This window comes from Nyctereutes procyonoides, unplaced genomic scaffold (genome assembly GCF_905146905.1).
Source record: "Nyctereutes procyonoides isolate TBG_1078 unplaced genomic scaffold, NYPRO_anot_genome, whole genome shotgun sequence".
Taxonomy (NCBI): Eukaryota; Metazoa; Chordata; class Mammalia; order Carnivora; family Canidae; genus Nyctereutes; species Nyctereutes procyonoides.
In genome coordinates this window covers 68,541,064-68,558,064 of record NW_026575135.1, presented here as the reverse complement: position 1 = coordinate 68,558,064, position 17,001 = coordinate 68,541,064, and the positions used below count along the sequence as shown (strand labels likewise).

Below are 17,001 nucleotides of genomic sequence, written 5' to 3'. Positions count from 1 at the left end.
GCAGGCTCCATGCACCGGGAGCCCGACGTGGGATTCGATCCCGGGTCTCCAGGATCGCGCCCTGGGCCAAAGGCAGGCGCTAAACCGCTGCGCCACCCAGGGATCCCCGGTCTATTTCTAAATCCTTGCTGAGGATGCAATCTATTTTCTAGATTTTTTTTTTTTTTTAACACACAAGAGCTGGTTTCAACGCAGGTCTATCTAGAGGCACTGGCTAGGTTATTTTTTTTATCAAGGTCCTTCCAACTCTCTGGCATTTTGATTCCCAGTATTCGCAATACCTGGAGCTGGTGGAGTATGAAGAATCAGCTCCCTGCTGCAAGGACTGCAGATTGAACCCTTGTAGGCTCTTACTCTGAAAGCATAGTTACAATTGCTTTCCAGATCTGAAATGACTTTACTGGTGCCACACACTTCTATCTCGTTCCAAGACAGCATTTCTTCATCTCTGTTAATCTTCCGATATTCGAGGACATAGCTATCAGCTTTATCCTTTTCTGGATGGTACCAACTTATCAGAGCATTGTTATAAACTTTGCTCTGTTCCTCGTTGATCTCTGGCACGTCTATGCCTGAAAGTGTTAAGAAACAAAAAATGTTAAAATATCGATACATATTGGAATCTGGACATTCCTCAATAAAAACGAGGTACTGACAATACTTCAGTCATTTCTGTACTGTCCAAGTGTTTTCCAAAGTTGCAATACTATGTATCAGAGAAAGAGTAATTCTGGCAATGTACAACAGCATGGATGGATCTTGTGGAATTGAAAACTGAAATAAGCCAGACATTGATTGAGAGACATAATACTAACTGCATGATGCCACTCCATGAGGAATCTAAAAGACCTGGATTCACAAAATCAAAGACTGGAATGCTGGCTGCCAGGGGCTGGGTGAGGGAGAAATGGGCAGTAATTAATCAGGAGGCATAAAGTATCAGTCAAGCAAGATGAATAAACTCTAGAGATTTCAGTACTCAGTCAACAACACTATATTCCACACTTAGAACAGATCTCAAGGCAAGTACTCCTCCCACAAAATTTACAATGACAAACAATAAGCAATAAGGATTTTTAAAGATATATTTAGGTTGATAACTGAAAGGGCGAAGGATGAAAAGACAAAAAAATATTCAGTTTCAGCTTTACATGTTATATTAATTCTGAAACACCATAAATTACAGTTTTTAACCATTTGCCTTTAACTTCGACTTACTAACAGCACCAGACTTGACATTTTTAATCTGTGTCCTATAATAAATATTTTTAAATCTAAGTTTGGTGAGTATAACAAAGTTCAGTGAAACATTATACACAACTTTCATATTTTCTTCAAAGAGTTGTAAAGCAATTTAAATAAATTTTTCTTGGCATAAACATGATACATAATATTTTTTTGTAAGAAAATCAGAAACTTCATAAGACACACTTTAAGTAACCTGAAGATAATCACTACAATAATTTTATACAGATCCTGCCAGTTCTTTTCTCCCAATGGCATTACGCTCCATGGCTATATCAACATTTTAACAATTTTCAGAAATATGTTTCTAGTTTTTTTTTCATGAAAAATACAATACAAAAAGTTATCGCAGCTGAAGCTTTGTGCATATGTATAATCCCTTCCATAGAAGAAATTCCAGTAAGCTTAACTGCTTGGGACAAGCTATAAAAGTCACACACACATAACACATATTTATATCAAATGAGAGATTCTATGAAATGAAAATAAAAGTCTCCCTCTGGCCTCCCCCAGACATATATAAGCAAAAGAGAAGCATGTCTGGATATGGTACATTCATGCAACTGAATGTTCTACAGCTATAATGAGATCTGGAAAGTCATTCAGAATATATTTGGTGAGGGAGGGGAAAAAGCTAGCTAAAAAATAACTTGACATGTATACTCCACCCCACGCCCCTTTCTTTCTTTTTTTTTTTTTTGAAACATAGCTTACTAAAAAATGTGCATGCAGGAAAACGAGACCATCCATCAGTCAGAAGCTGGGTAACTACTTTTCATCCTCATCCATCTGCTCTGCTGGTTCTTTTGGTTAGACACTGGTCCTACCCAAGATCAACCTTCACCATCATCCTTCCAAGGACTGTTTTGGGACCCCCCACCACCACCCAGGGGAGATAGGACCTTGTACTCCTAAATAAACTGGCTTGTATATGGAAAACAATTCAAGTTTACATTACATGAAGTAGAATCAGCATTTGAAAGAGTAACAAGTACAGATATGGGAAAACAAGATTGTCATAATAAACAAGACAAGCACATATCCGGGGGTGCATAGTGGGCTCAGTCAGTTAAGCAACTGGCTCTTGATTTCAACTCAGGTCATGATCTCAGGGTCCTGGGATCCACCCACATGTCAGGCTCCTCACTCAGTGAGGAGTCTGCTTGAGGATTCTCTCTCTCTCTCCCCTTCCCCCTCTGCCTCTCTGCCTTTGTGTGCTATCTCTCTAAAATAAATCTTAAAAAAAAAAAAGATAAGCACATATCTGCAAGAAGATTCAGGTATAGATTCGAAAGAAAGTAAGTCATAATAATAATAATAATCCTTTAGAGTTTTAGCTTTAAAACTTTCTTTCCCCCTTTTTTTAAAGTAGGCTCCACTCCCAGCATGGAGCCCAATGTGGGGCTTGAAGTCACAATTCTGAGATCAAGAGCTAAGATCAAAACACTCTAACTAAACCCCAAGTGCCCCAAGAATTTTTAACTTTTAATGGGACAAATTTCCTCCAGGTGACTGTACAAATCTACACATTGATGCCTCTACAGTCATCAAACTCTATACTATTCTAAGGACTATTAATTATCCACCATCACTAGAAGAGAAATTGGAGGGAGATACGAACAGGGTGAGAAGGGAAAAAGTAAAGGAAGACCTCCCTGCTGGGGAACAGCAAAACACAAGCATAAGTGAGTGCTATGGCCCCAAAATTCATATGCTGGGGTTCTAATCCCCAGGACCTCAGAATGTGACTTTATTTGGAGAAAGAAGTCTTTAGAGGTAATTAAGTTAAAATTAAGTCACAAAGATGGGCCCTGATCCCACCATGACTAATATGACTGATATCCTCAGGAAAAGAAATTTCAGAAGACCATGTGAAGGCTCTGGAAGGTGGCCATCGGCAAGTCAAGGAGAGAGGCCTCAGAAGACACCAGCCTGCCAACACTTCTGCTGTTGAAGGCATGCCGTCTGTGGAATTTTGTTTCGGCAGCCCTAACAAACTAACACAGTCAGGTAAACACACATCTCAGAGTCAGTTTTAGCCTGGAAACATCATTTCTAGGTTTCCGCCCTAGAGAAACTCACAAACATGCGCAGAAAGTAACACTGATGAAGATGCTCAACACAGCAGTTGTTTACAAAGGAGAAAGAAGAGAAACAAATGGTCTCTCGGTAGGGAAACGATTTCTATACTGAAATACAATGAACAGCTAAAATATAGACCGGAACTCCGTGTAGTAACAAATATCTTCAACTTCATCTTCTGAACAATTCACAAAAGGGATGCACATGCAACGTGATGCCATTTAGACAGTGTTTAAAAACCACACAAGCCAACACAATACACTTTCTGTGCATAAAAACACGGTCTTTCGTCCTGTCAAACCGAAGCATGTGTTTCTCCCACGTCACGAGAACCCAGATTACAAGAGCAAGCTTTTGCAGTCATCTCAAACTTACCACTAGAGAAGAAAGACAATTCTCCAAGAAGTTCTGTTTGTTTAGATGTATTAACAACATAGTCTTCAAAAGAAGTCTGAGCCGCAGGTCTAAAGCTCTTCAAAGATTCCGTAGCTTTCTGTATTCTGCAGACAGATACAGTTTATGTAAAAATAACTCGTTAAAAGGCCAATCGGACTAAACATCTGCAATGTGATTAAAACAAAAGACTTTGCTCTTCACATGCAGGTTAAGTGTGCAGCAGGTGTGCGCACAGAGCGCAGCCTTAGGAACCCCTGAGAGTTTGGGATGAAACAGAGCATTTAATGACATTGCCATGGAGATTCTAAATCCAAAGCAACATACCTGAGGTGGAGTTGTTTCGCTGTCTGCACGAAACAGGACTGATCTGTCTCCTTCAGCACTTCTTGGGCATAGCCCACAAGCCCACTGTTCTCTAGAAGCCCCTGATACTCTTCCACTTGAGTCTGAAATTTGTCTAATCTTAGTTTCTTAGAAGCATCAATTGCTTTCAAAACAGATGATTTCCTCTCTTCTAGAATTTCAAAGAGCTTTTCAAAATGTGTGATGGCTTCTTCTTTCGCTCTTTCTCCGTTACACTATTATTAAACAAGCAAAGAGTTACCTCATCTGCTAAATCCAAATGTCTTTTCTCAAAATAACCAACATTTAATTTTGTCTGAGACTGACATCTTCAGAACAATAATTTGGCATCAACTACACTGAGCAGGGGGCATGATCACCAGCTTTTATTTAGACATCCTTTCTAATTTTATGATACTGTACTCTCCGCAAGTTTTACTCTCCAAAGTTCAGCAATAAACAAACAAACAACCTGCAACATTGTATACAAGGGAACTGAAGGCAGAAATTAACTGATTTATTTTATTTTTATTTATTTATTTTATTTTTATTTATTTATGATAGTCACAGAGAGAGAGAGAGAGGCAGAGACACAGGCAGAGGGAGAAGGAGGCTCCATGCACCGGGAGCCTGACGTGGGATTCGATCCCGGGTCTCCAGGATCGCGCCCTGGGCCAAAGGCAGGCACTAAACCGCTGCGCCACCAGGGATCCCAAATTAACTGATTTATAAACAAAGACACAGTATAACACAATTCTGGAGTTTTTAATTGATTTTTTAAATATTTTTTATTTTATTTAAAACAATTTTTTTAGAGTTTTTGATCTCTAATTCAGGTTACTTTTGACCTTTTCTATGCTTTTTCAATTTTTTAAGAAAAATGTTAAATCACAGCTATGACACTCAGGAAAATGATGTCCTTAACTAAGAAGAGTGTGACTCTTCTCTTTGAATGGATAGAATTGAATTAGAATTAAATCCTGTGTGACTTTATGCAAACTATGGAACTTCTGTATGCTTAAGTTTTCCTCTTCTGAAAACAGGGGATGAGAGAACCCGTTTGGGTTTTAAGGGGCGGGGTTGTGGGGGGTTTTGTGTTTTTTTGAAAAGATTTCATTTATTCATTCATGAGAGACACAGAGACATAGGCAGAGAGAGAAGCAGGTGCCCCGTGGGGCGCCCAATGTGGGACTCAATCCTAGCACCGCAGGATCACGACCCAAGCCAAAGCCAGACACTCAACCACTGAGCTACCCAGGCATCCTTGGGCTTTTTTTTTTTTTTTTTGAAGACTGAAAAATATTATTTACATAAAATGCCTACCACAATGGCACATACGCTGTACACACAGTATTATTATACTCAGCACGCAGCTCTTCCTCTACTTTGTCATAAAATGACCCTGTCTGTAGTGCTTATGAAACATTTTGAATGTCCATAAAATCAGAGACCAACTTGATTTTGAAAATAAGACCAGCAGAGCACACATATGCCACCATCATCAGAGACCCATAAGCAGCAGCCAACAGAAAAAAAAAAAAGTCTTCAAACACATTCTTAAAAGCTGACAACATATGGAAGAAGTGCATTGTGCACTTTCCAATGGCTTCTGGCCAACATTTCTAATGAAAGGAAATTTTTTCCAGATTCCCTTCTCTGCTTCCTAAACCCAACAGGCAAAAAAAAAAAAAAAAAATTTAAAGGGTGGGCAGGAGGGAAAGAAGGTTGGGGGACAGAGGGTGGTGACATTTTGGTAGCTGAATTTCAGTGATACATCACAATATTAAACTCAAAAGATCATTGCACACAGGTAAAAAGGGTGATTTTTACCAGCTAAGTGTAACTATATAGAAAAAAAGAAAGTGTCGCAGTCCTCACCGAGTAAAAGTCAAGAATGCAGACCAATTCTCCAGTGTGTGAAAGATTCTTGCTAACAGGCTCACAGAGGTAGCTTAGGTCAAAGGTACATAAGAAAGCTAAAAATTTCTCCAGGATCCCAAGGACTCGGTGTCTGCATGAATACTGATGGGAGAGTTCCTCAGTTTTCAGCCTACTGAATCACAAACTCAGCAATGGGTACTGAGGATCCCTTGTTTCAGGGATACAGCATGACTGAGGACCAGTAGTAAAAGAAACCTAAAATGACCAAAGATTCAATCCCTGAAGCAACCTCCTATGGAGGTGATTATCTGCCAAGGGCCGGGGGGTTGTACCACAGTGAGAGAGCTGGTCCATCAGACAAAAAGAAGTACAACAAAGTCCCACTTTGCAAGTACCTGAAAAAACAACTTACTCAGCCTGGGGAATGCAATCAGCCAGTAGCAGAAAAAGAGTATTAAGAACAAGAGCAATGCTGGCGATATGGCACTAATTTGCATAATTTCCCAATTTTTTTTTCACTCATTTTGGAAAATAAAATTTCAAGCAATTAACAGTCTCATACTAGCCAAGATATTTTTATATTTCATTGTTAACTTCTAAAGTGACCAGGAGTAATGGCTCTTCAGTTATTTCAAAGAGAGAAAAGGAACAGGCAGCAAAATCAATGCAGAGTATTTGGAATTTTTTTTTAAATTTTTATTTATTTATGATAGTCACAGAGAGAGAGAGAGAGGCAGAGACACAGGCAGAGGGAGAAGCAGGCTCCATGCACCGGGAGCCCGATGTGGGATTCGATGCCGGGTCTCCAGGATCGCGCCCTGGGCCAAAGGCAGGCGCCAAACCGCTGCGCCACCCAGGGATCCCCAGAGTATTTGGAATTTTAAAACAACCCAGTCCTTATCATCTTTTACTTGATTTTTAAAATGCTGTCAATTTTCTCCATTTTTAATTGAAATATATAATATACAAACAGAAAAAATATATATTTAAGTATGGAGATCGACCAATCTTTGCAAACACACACATGTAGCCCACATCCCAGGAAAGTAAAGGAGTATTATCTGGATCCCAGACGCCATCCCTTAGAACCTTTCCAGACACCCACCCTTCCCCTCCTCACCTTTCAACAATGCCTATCCTGAATTCTAATAAGAAAGTCCAGTTTTACCTTTTTTGGTACTTTTTATAAAGGGGAATCACATAGTTGTTATTCCTTTGTCTCTGGCATCTTTCTTTCAATATTATTGCAAGATTTAGCTACACTGTTGGATAGAGTTGCAGATCTTCCTTCTTACTGCTGATTATACTCCACTGCTGATGAATATTTGGATAGTTTCCACTTCTCAGCTATTAGACTGCAGCTATGAACATTCTAATGTTCATTCTAATGTGTGTCTTTTGACAAATGTGTCAGTTATACACTTGGGAACAGCAGCATTTTAAGTCAACATATATAGTATACTTTAAATGCAATCTGTTAACTTTGTACAATACAGATAAATTGCCAAAGCTATCATTCACATTATGTCACTACTTGTGAGATCGTAACCGCCACGTAAAGGGTTATTAGTCTTTCTCTCCCCTGTGCTTCAGTATCATTTAATCACCACCTCTATCAGCCACTGATCACACATTATAACTTGTATTTTATACTTGTTTTCCTAGTCCCAGAAAAGCAGGGGTGAAATCTAATACTACTTTGTACTCCCAGCTCATTTACTAGCCTCCAGATTTTACGAATGAATAAATTCTCTAGATGGATAAACAAAAATACGCAAACCAGTTTGTCACTTACCTCTGTTTCTTTCATTAGCAAGTTTAGTTCAGAAATTTGACTCTTCACCTGGCTCTCCTTGCCAATAAGGTAATCAATATCCTTTGAAAGTTTTTCCTGTTAGAACAGATCAGTAACACAAATAAGCAGAAATTTAACAAAGGCCCTGCTGATCTACCTTTCTTCCTTCTTTCTTTCTTTGCGCTTTTATTTTCTTATACACCACTCTTTCGCCTGTGATGAACAGGCAGTAAAGTCAACCCTGACGAGTCTCGTTACTAACCCAGGGTTAACTGTTCCTGGCCTTGAGCATGGGGACCCGCGGATCTATGAGAGATGAGAAGCAGGCTGAGTAAAAGAACAAGGCAGTGATGCTCAGATGAGTCAAAAAACCAGAATACATAAATAATACATTTTTGTTGTCTTTTCATCATTCCCAGTGGTCCTACGTTTCTAAGTAAATGCTAGAAGAGCAATTCAAATAGGATTGTCTTCCATCAGATTTTATAATTCATGCTTTCTCTGACCACACACACACACACACACATACACACACACAAAGAACACAGACCCTTCCAAAATGAATTGCACATCTCAGCCCAGACTAGATATTCATTAAATAATCACACAAAATAATGAAAATATAGATTTATAAAAATAGAGCTAAGCTTCCAGAGCTCACTGAAGAACTTATTTATAAAGTAGTTATTTTGAAGTTAGCCTGCTCACCATAGAGATAACATTGTGGGCTTTGGTGCAATCCCTACTTTAACCCAGAAAAAAGAATGTGTGTGACTGAAGGATATTAAAAATCCAAACAACCAACCCTTGAAGCACCATGGGGTACAAAGTTTTAAGAGACACATGTATGCAGAGTCTAAATCAGAACATCATCCAGAAAATGCCACCCAAGCTGGAGCCCTGACAAGAGGACCCGGGTATTTCTCAATCGTTGCTGCTGCTCTCAATTAAAGGGTGGGTAAGAAAAGAAGGCCAGAGATCTAACTTTTTGGAATTCAAGAAGTAAGTCTCCTACCTATATGGTTTCCCTCTTTTCTCATTTAGACCACGTGATAGAGTAAGAGAACATATGTTGAAATGGATATGACAGGTCCATGGCAGGACCAGTCTTCAATTCTCTGGAGCACCCAGTAACCAGACACACTGAGTTGCCTTGAGGGCTCACTGCAGGGCCAGAAGAAGGACCCGTGGGTAGAGGAATAAGATTCCTGAGGGCAGGATAGGACCAGAAAGAACAGGTGGTCAAGGACAGCAAGAGACATGAAATCTCATGTCTTGACTCACATTTTACAGATGAGGAAACCAGAGCTAAGTGCAGAGAGTACACAGTCGATACCGAACTAGAAGGTTCCTCGCCATGCAATCCACCGACCATGATTCTGCAGGCTGAGAGATGCTTCCTTGGCACCAAGCTACAAGGGACAGGAGAGCCCCTGCAATGCCATCCCATCAGGCTCCTGCTGGGACCAAAGGTGCAAGGGGCCAGGGGCTGTACCCCTTGTCACTATAGCAACAGAGAACTGGGCCATTTCAAGTGACATAGGGCTTGGTGGTTAGACAGCTTACGCTGTGAATGCAGGATGGGCTGGAACACAGGAAGCATGATGGAATTCAGGAACATGGAAAGTCAGAGAGCACGGGTGTTCACTGTCAGTGAGCAGTAAAGCTTAGGCAAGGTCTCCAGCCAACCATGGCCTTTAGCACCAGTCTTCTCTGTCCCCTCACAACGAAGCAGTCTGTGTCAAGATGACATGTTGGTTTGGGTTTTTTTTTTTAAAGATTTGTTTTATTTATTTGAGAGAGACAGAGCATGAGCATGAACAGGGGAGAGTCAGAGAGGGAGAAGCAGACTCCCAGCTGAGCAGGGAGCCCGATACAGGGTTCGATCCCGGGACCCTGAGATCATGACCTGAGTCAAAGGCAGATGCTTCACAGACTCAGCCACCCAGGCACCCCAAGATGACATATTTTAGCCAATAATCAGTGTGTCCATTTATTCATAGGCCTCCAAAAGTATAAACACCAGACACTGATACTAGATGCTGAAAAGTGAAACATTAGCAGAAATGGTTCCCTCAGGAAATCCATCTAATAGGGGAATCAGTTTTATTTATTTTTTTAATAAATTTTTATTTATGATAGTCACACACAGAGAGAGAGAGAGGCGCAGAGACACAGGCAGAGGGAGAAGCAGGCTCCATGCACCGGGAGCCCGACGTGGGACTCGATCCCGGGTCTCCAGGATCGCACCCTGGGCCAAAGGCAGGCGCCAAACCGCTGCGCCACCCAGGGATCCCTGGGGAATCAGTTTTAAATCCTTCAGCTAGGGCAGCCCGGGTGGCTCAGCGGTTTAGCGCCGCCTTCAGTCAAGGGCCTGATCCTGGAGACCTGGGATCGAGTCCCACGTCAGGCTCCCTGCATGGAGCCTGCTTCTCCCTCTGCCTGTGTCTTTGCCTCTCTCTCTTTCTGTCTGTCATGAATAAATAAATAAAATCTTAAAAAAATTAAAAAATAAATAAATAAAATAAATCCTTCAGCTATATTAGGGCCCCAGTTCCCTAGGAACTGACCAAAAGCTAACTGCTCAAGGACTCCAAATTTGCTCCAAAGCCTTCCCCTAGGGCAGTGATTCTCAAAAGCTGGCGTGCAGCAGAGTCTCCCGAGAACTAATAAAGACCACAGAGGCCCAAGCCCCTCAAGGAGAACAGGGCCTCTAGTTTTACCAAGTGTTCCATGATTCCAGCACCCTCAAAGTCTGAGAACCACTGCCTCCTGCTTTTAGTAAGATCACTGATCCAAGGTACCCAAAGAAACAGTCAACAAAACAAGGGAGAAGGGAGAGAGAAAGGGAGAGAAATTCATTCATCAATCACACTGAATATTTCTCATATGAGCAAGCTAGGAGAATAATAAATATGTTCCCTGACCCCTTAGGACATATCATTTTATTTTTAAAATTTATTTATTCAAAAAAATTTATTTATTCATGATAGACACAGAGAGAGGCAAAGATATAGGCAGAGGGGGAAGCAGGCTCCCTGCAGGGAAACTGATGTGGGACTTGATCCCAGGACCTCGGAATCATGACCTGAGCCAAAGGCAGACACTCAACCACTGAGCTCCCCAGGCTCCTCAGGACAGATCATTTTAAAGGTGATATCAGCCTTGCTACGTGTCTAAAAATGTTAAGAAGAAAATGATAGGAAGAAAAGGTATAGAATGATACATCTTGGTCAAGTGCCAAATGACTTCACCAAATATTGTAATGCTATATTCACCACAAATCTCACAAACCCCCCCAAAATACAGAAGCTGTATTGCTTTCTCATTCAATGGGGACTGGTTCTAGGGGTGTTTACATTTTCTACATTTCTAAGTCTTAGTTTCCAATCATCTCATCATGATTAAAATCACAAAGTGACCCCCTTCCAGAAGAGATAACCGCACATGAATAATTATTAACTCTCTTTCACAAATTAATGGAAATAAAGAAAAAATAAAAGTAGGAGAAACTCCTCAAGTAACAGTCTTCAGTAAAATGTCCATTAACTACTAGAAAATGGACAACTGAAGGAAGATGAGCTAACAACCAACCTCCTTAATGAGAGCCTGTATAATAGTGTGAGAAGTTGAAAAAATCCTAGAAAACCCACTAACACCCAAAGTTGGGAGAAGCAAGGTGTTGATGTGGGACCAGAAGGAGAGAGAGACAGTAAATATCCAACTGTGATCCCTTTTTCAGGGTAAAACAGAATTATAAACCTTAGCTGTTCAAACTGGCCAGAGGAGATAGTAAACATGGTTTCCTACGTTGGAAGGTGGGAAGGACACCACATCAGTCCCTATTCTGGAAGAGCGAGGCCAATAAACAAAGACAAGCTACAAAAGAGATGGGACCATTCAATCTGAAGCGTGTGCACATGCGTGCAGGTATCTTTCTATTTTGAGATTAACAAGGGTGAGGTTCTATGGAAGCAAACACAAAAACAAAAAGCCAAGAAAACAGGTCTCATTGTAACAGAAGACTGCCAGGAGCACAATTAGTCCTCTCTGCTATTCACTATTTAGGCCAGTTCACTTGAAAGTGCTAGTGCTTTCCAAAACGGGAAGGGCACCCTCAGTGAAATAACTTGGTAAAAATTCCAAAGAGACACCAGACACAACAACACAGTCTACCTGTATTAAAAGCCAAATCGAACAGATGTAGATGGGAAGCCTGGCCCTGGCTTCAGTGGTTTCAACAAACAGCAGCAACAAGATGGACAAAGTTACCCCACCATGACGATCATTTTCCTTCTGTTCTTGCAACACACAAGTGTATAAAAATGAAAACAGTATGGGCCGCCTGGGTGGCACAGTTGATTGAGCATCCAACTCTTGGTTTTAGCTGAGGTTGTGATCTCAAGACCATGGGATCGAGCCCCGTATCAGTCTCCATGCTCAGCAGGGAGTCTGCTTGAGTTTCTCTCCCTCTCCCTCTGGCCCTCCCCCCACTATGCTCTCTCTCTAAAATAAGTAAATAAATCATTTTTAAAAAATGAAAATAATAGAAACGTGTATCATGTAGCCACCTGCTTAAAACCTAAAACCAAGTGAAAAGAAAGATCTAAGGAGATCATTTTTGGCAAATGTATCAATCAAAATAAGTTTATCCTTACTAAAAAGTGAGTAAATTGAAAACCTCTTTAGGGACCCTATTGGGGAAAAAAAAAGTCTGAAACATGAATAAGAAAAGTTAATAGCAGAGTATAAAGAGTACTATCAAAGCTTTATCCCAGGTAGCAGAAAAAGAAATTTTGGACAGCTTGGATAAGATCAGGGGACTAAAAAATAGAACAAAAATATGTCAAAAGTTAAATTTAACTAGCAAACAATGGTAACACCATGGAGGCGGGGGCGGTGCACAAGTGAGTAACAAAGCCTGGATTTACTCTCCTACCAGGAGAAATTTTAAAACCTAACAGATGTATGAAATGGCTCTCAAGACGCTGGACATCAAGGAATGCCTGGGTGGCTCAGCGGTTGAGCGTCTGCCTTTGGCTCAGGGTGTGATCCCAGAGTCCCAGGATCAAGTCCCACATTGGGTTTCCTGCATAGAGCTTGCTTCTGCCTCTCTCTCTCTCTCTGTCTCTCCCTCTCTCCCTCTGTGTCTCTCATGAATAAATAAATAAAATCTTTAAAAAAAAAAAAAAAGCCCTGAAGAGAGGGCAACAAGATGGGTCTATGGCCGTGCCCACCTTACAGCCCAGACACGGTTTCCTCCAAGGCCAGGATGGAGGAGAACTGAGATAGATCCAGGGTCTCCCATGAGTTGAGGAGACAAGGCTCAGAGTCCCGGGAGGCCAGAGCTTATAAAGCAAAATCCCTAAGAACAGAAAGTGACAGAACTCTGAAGATGCCCAAAGGGGCTTCCTGGCTTCTTTAGCAGAGTACTGATCAATTCCCACGTGTGAGGAAACTCTCAGAAGCCAGGGAAAGAATCACCCAGAAGGATTACAAGGAACAATTTCAGGGGCTCACACAAGGCTGGGAATACTGCCTGTGACTCACCAGCCAAACCAACCAAACAAACAAAAAACAAATTAAAAACCCTCAAAAAATGCCGACAGAACTCAAAATCCAAACGTCACTGAAAAGAGTAAAATGAGAAGAGTAATCTGGTAAAATTGGCCTAGACTGCTGCTCTGTCCTGGCTAACAAAGGTTAAAAGACCCAACAAGGAACCAATTGTTCTGAGGTAACCTGACCACACATCAGAAGAAAACTCAAGAATATCTGTAGGATATAGAAGTATCTATGGCCCAACACGGTAAAATTTATAAAACTGACCTAGTAATGACATAGGTGACAGTTAGAATACCAGGACAATAAAACAATTATACCGTAATCCATATATTGAGAGTAGAACAGAGGCTGAGCATGATAGACATATAAAAATGCAAAAGATAAAACTGTAAGTAAGAATTAGATAAAGGCCCCAAAAGGAATGTACATATTATGAAAAAAAGACAGGAAATTAATTAAAATTGGTGAGATTTATGAATGAAGATACCATTTAAAAGAAAAAAGAATAAGACAAACAAAAAATAGCATTATATCACTGCCTACCTTACTTGTAGATTATCGGTCAAGTCTGAAAGTTTTCAAAGGTCCATGCATAAGGTTCAGAGATAGGAAGTAACTCAGTTTTAGCTGGTAAAGGTCCACCAGACCCTTAGTATAAATTTTCCCACTACTTCTATAGGCAAGTAATAAGAATCAAGTGTCTTAACATGACTACCATCCTTCCAGGTGTGTCATTCACACACATATTTACACTCAACAGGGGTGTCATTTCTACACACACACTCAACTGGTATGTCATTTCCTCACACACTCAACAGGCGTGTCAGCTCCATACACACTCAAGAGGCTGTAATTCCCCCACACATACTCAACAGGCTGTCATTTACACACACACACACACACACACTCAACAGGCTGTCATTTCCACACACACACACTCAACAGGTCATTTCCACACACACTCAATAGGCTGTTATTTCCTCACACACACTCAACAGGTGTGTCATTTCCACACTCAACAGGCGTGTCATTTCCACACACACTCAACTGCAGGCACTGGGCTCATATGGGAATCATAACGGAGTGGCCTTCACCCCTCTTTCTTCAGAACCAGCTAATCTGCTGAGTCACACACACTAACAACCTCATATTAGATCACTGAGGGACCCTTTACATTGCTGACTCGTTTCAGTAAAACAAGACTACACAGCAAGTTGTTACTTTATAAAGAAAAAGTTAAAGGCAAAAGTAAAACAAAAGTTATAAGGGATTCAAAATGTAGTTCTCCAAACATACAATCCTACCTTCAAGGTTTTGTAGGCACTGCTCATAGTAGTTACCCGGTGATTGGAATGATTACCGCCCAACTTACAGAGATGACAAACTGGCCTCCGACATAATTCACAGTACATGTTTATTCTCTCTGTTTCATGTTCTGGGCACATTAAAATCTGTCGAGCACAGAATAAAGGTGTAATTAAGGGTCCTCAGAGCCTGCAGGATACTCAATATCCCAACATACAAAGACGTCCTTAACCAAATCACTAAATAAAGCCATTTAAATGAATGAATTTTAAAAAGTGTAAAAGCATTTGGTGTATTAGAGTCACTATTTTTCAATTTGAGGATTCAAATGGCCAATTAAATATGCAGATATTATTTCCCCCAACTTGGTGGTAAGATGGTGACAATTCCATTGCTATCAGGTCTGCGTGCTTATTCAAGACAAAAAGGTCCTCTGGCCACACTGACTAGGCAAATTTGAATGACGTGACCAGCGCTTTTGTAAGGTACCATGACAAATAACTGATAGGAACCCAAGGCCTCACCATCTTCATAAGAAATCTGCTCCTAAAGTGGTGCCTGGCTGGCTCAGTCAATAGAGCATGTGACTCCTGATCTGGGGGGTTGTAGGCTTGAGACTATTAAAAATAAAATCTTAAAAAAAAAAAAACCCTGCTACTAAGAAGTCTTGGAACACTTTATGATATAAGCTTCCAGATGTCTGCCTTTACATATTAATCATGTACATGATCAAATTTAGAACTGTTTTTCTTTCGTTTTCTTTTTTTTTAGTACTGTTTTTCTGATTCAAGTTTCTAACTTACTCTGTAAACTATCACTATGTATGAAATAATGAGTTTCATTTGCAAGAAAGATATTTCTTTAGACTAGTGTGTCAATGAAATCAAAAAGTTGTCTGTGGCTCCAACAGTTCACATTTTCAGCAACCACAACTGTTTTGATAATATCAAGACACAAAGAAAATGTCCAATATGAAAAAGCCTAATACCAATATGCAGGACCAGGATAAAAACTGGAAGAAAATTCAAATTTTCCAGCATGTCCAAGTTCCTACATTCTCAAAACCATTAAATTTATTTATTTGTTCTTATTATTTTAATTCCAGTATAGTTAATACACAGTGTTACATTAGTTTTCAAAGCCACTGCATTTTAAATAAAATAGAAAATTTGGCATTCTCCAAGGAAGGATAAGAACTCAGTTATAGGCAAATATAAGAGACAACTTTGTAGAATTTTACTATATTTAGCATTACACTATTTAAGGAAAGTAATATTTTCCTCAATATAACCCACCTTTTCAGTTCTCCCTTGCCAATCTTTTATTGTATTTGTAAGTAGACTAAGTCTGCAAATTATATTCAAAAATTTTTTACTCAAGATTTCATGTGTTTTAAATCATAAAAGCCCAAGTGTGATAAATTCTATAATGACAAGTTCTTTCATAATGGAAAGAACTAGTATTAATCAGTTTAATTAATCTTCTGAGAGAGGCAATGAAGCCCCAAGTTGAAGTCATAAATTTTTAAAAGTCTATGACCTGGTGCATTTAAAATGAAATAAGGAACATAATAGGGGATTAAAAACTTTTTGATAAATATATTGCCACACTGACATAGTTTAAAAAAAAAAGACACAGTGTGAAAGCCCAGATTCTTTCTCTTTTGATCTACCAGTCTGGGGCCACTTACTATAATGTCAGAGGGGCACCTGGCTGGCTCAGTCAGCAGAGCATGCGACTCTTGATCTCAGGGTTCATGAGTTTGAGCCCCACAATGGGCACAGAGCTTACTTAAAAATATAGATATATGATGCAAAAAATACTCAGCTCATAGTCTCAAGATAACTTTTGGGATTTATTTCCATTGTATTTTTTAAGCAGACTCTACACCCAATGCAGAGCCCAACTTGGGGCTCCAACTTAGAACCCTGAGATCAAGACCTGAGCTGAGATCAAGGGTCAGACACTCAACCTACTGAGTCACAGTGGCCCCCATTCTTCTATGACAAATTAAACAGCAAATATTTATCCTCAAGAATGTAAACAGATTTTCATACTCACACACGTTACTAAGAAGAAATAAAAACTTTAATCAAAAGAATCTCTCAAGTTTCTGGTAATCTATCTAAATCAGAAAGTAGCATAAGTGAAGATAGCCAAACATCATTCTGCTTTTCTGCCACGAAGCAGGGCAAACCACAATGCATAAGGGTCTTGTGAGTGTTATTAGAGAAATTACCCAGAATATTTAAGAAAGATATTACATAAACATTATACCACAGTCTTCAAACCATTACGCAGTACTTACTCTTATATATGCACAGCATAAGCAGCTAATTGAAAACGTCAGAAAAATGTTTCCCAATCAAATCCTTTAGGCAACTATGGGT

The 17,001-nt window shown here is 40.0% G+C and overlaps 1 protein-coding gene across 2 annotated transcripts in view; it reads right to left on the bottom strand.

Moving 5' to 3' along the window:
- The window catches only part of LOC129495229 (E3 ubiquitin-protein ligase TRIM36), a 36,946-nt gene that overhangs the window by 7,844 nt on the left and 12,101 nt on the right, over window positions 1-17,001 (bottom strand). For both annotated transcript variants that reach the window (XM_055302698.1, XM_055302699.1), the window contains 5 exons: window positions 14,611-14,757; window positions 7,742-7,837; window positions 4,048-4,301; window positions 3,703-3,827; window positions 282-572 (listed from right to left, as the gene is read on the bottom strand). In XM_055302698.1, coding sequence (XP_055158673.1) covers window positions 282-572; window positions 3,703-3,827; window positions 4,048-4,301; window positions 7,742-7,837; window positions 14,611-14,757 — 913 coding nt within the window. The remainder of the gene's footprint in view (window positions 1-281; window positions 573-3,702; window positions 3,828-4,047; window positions 4,302-7,741; window positions 7,838-14,610; window positions 14,758-17,001) is intronic.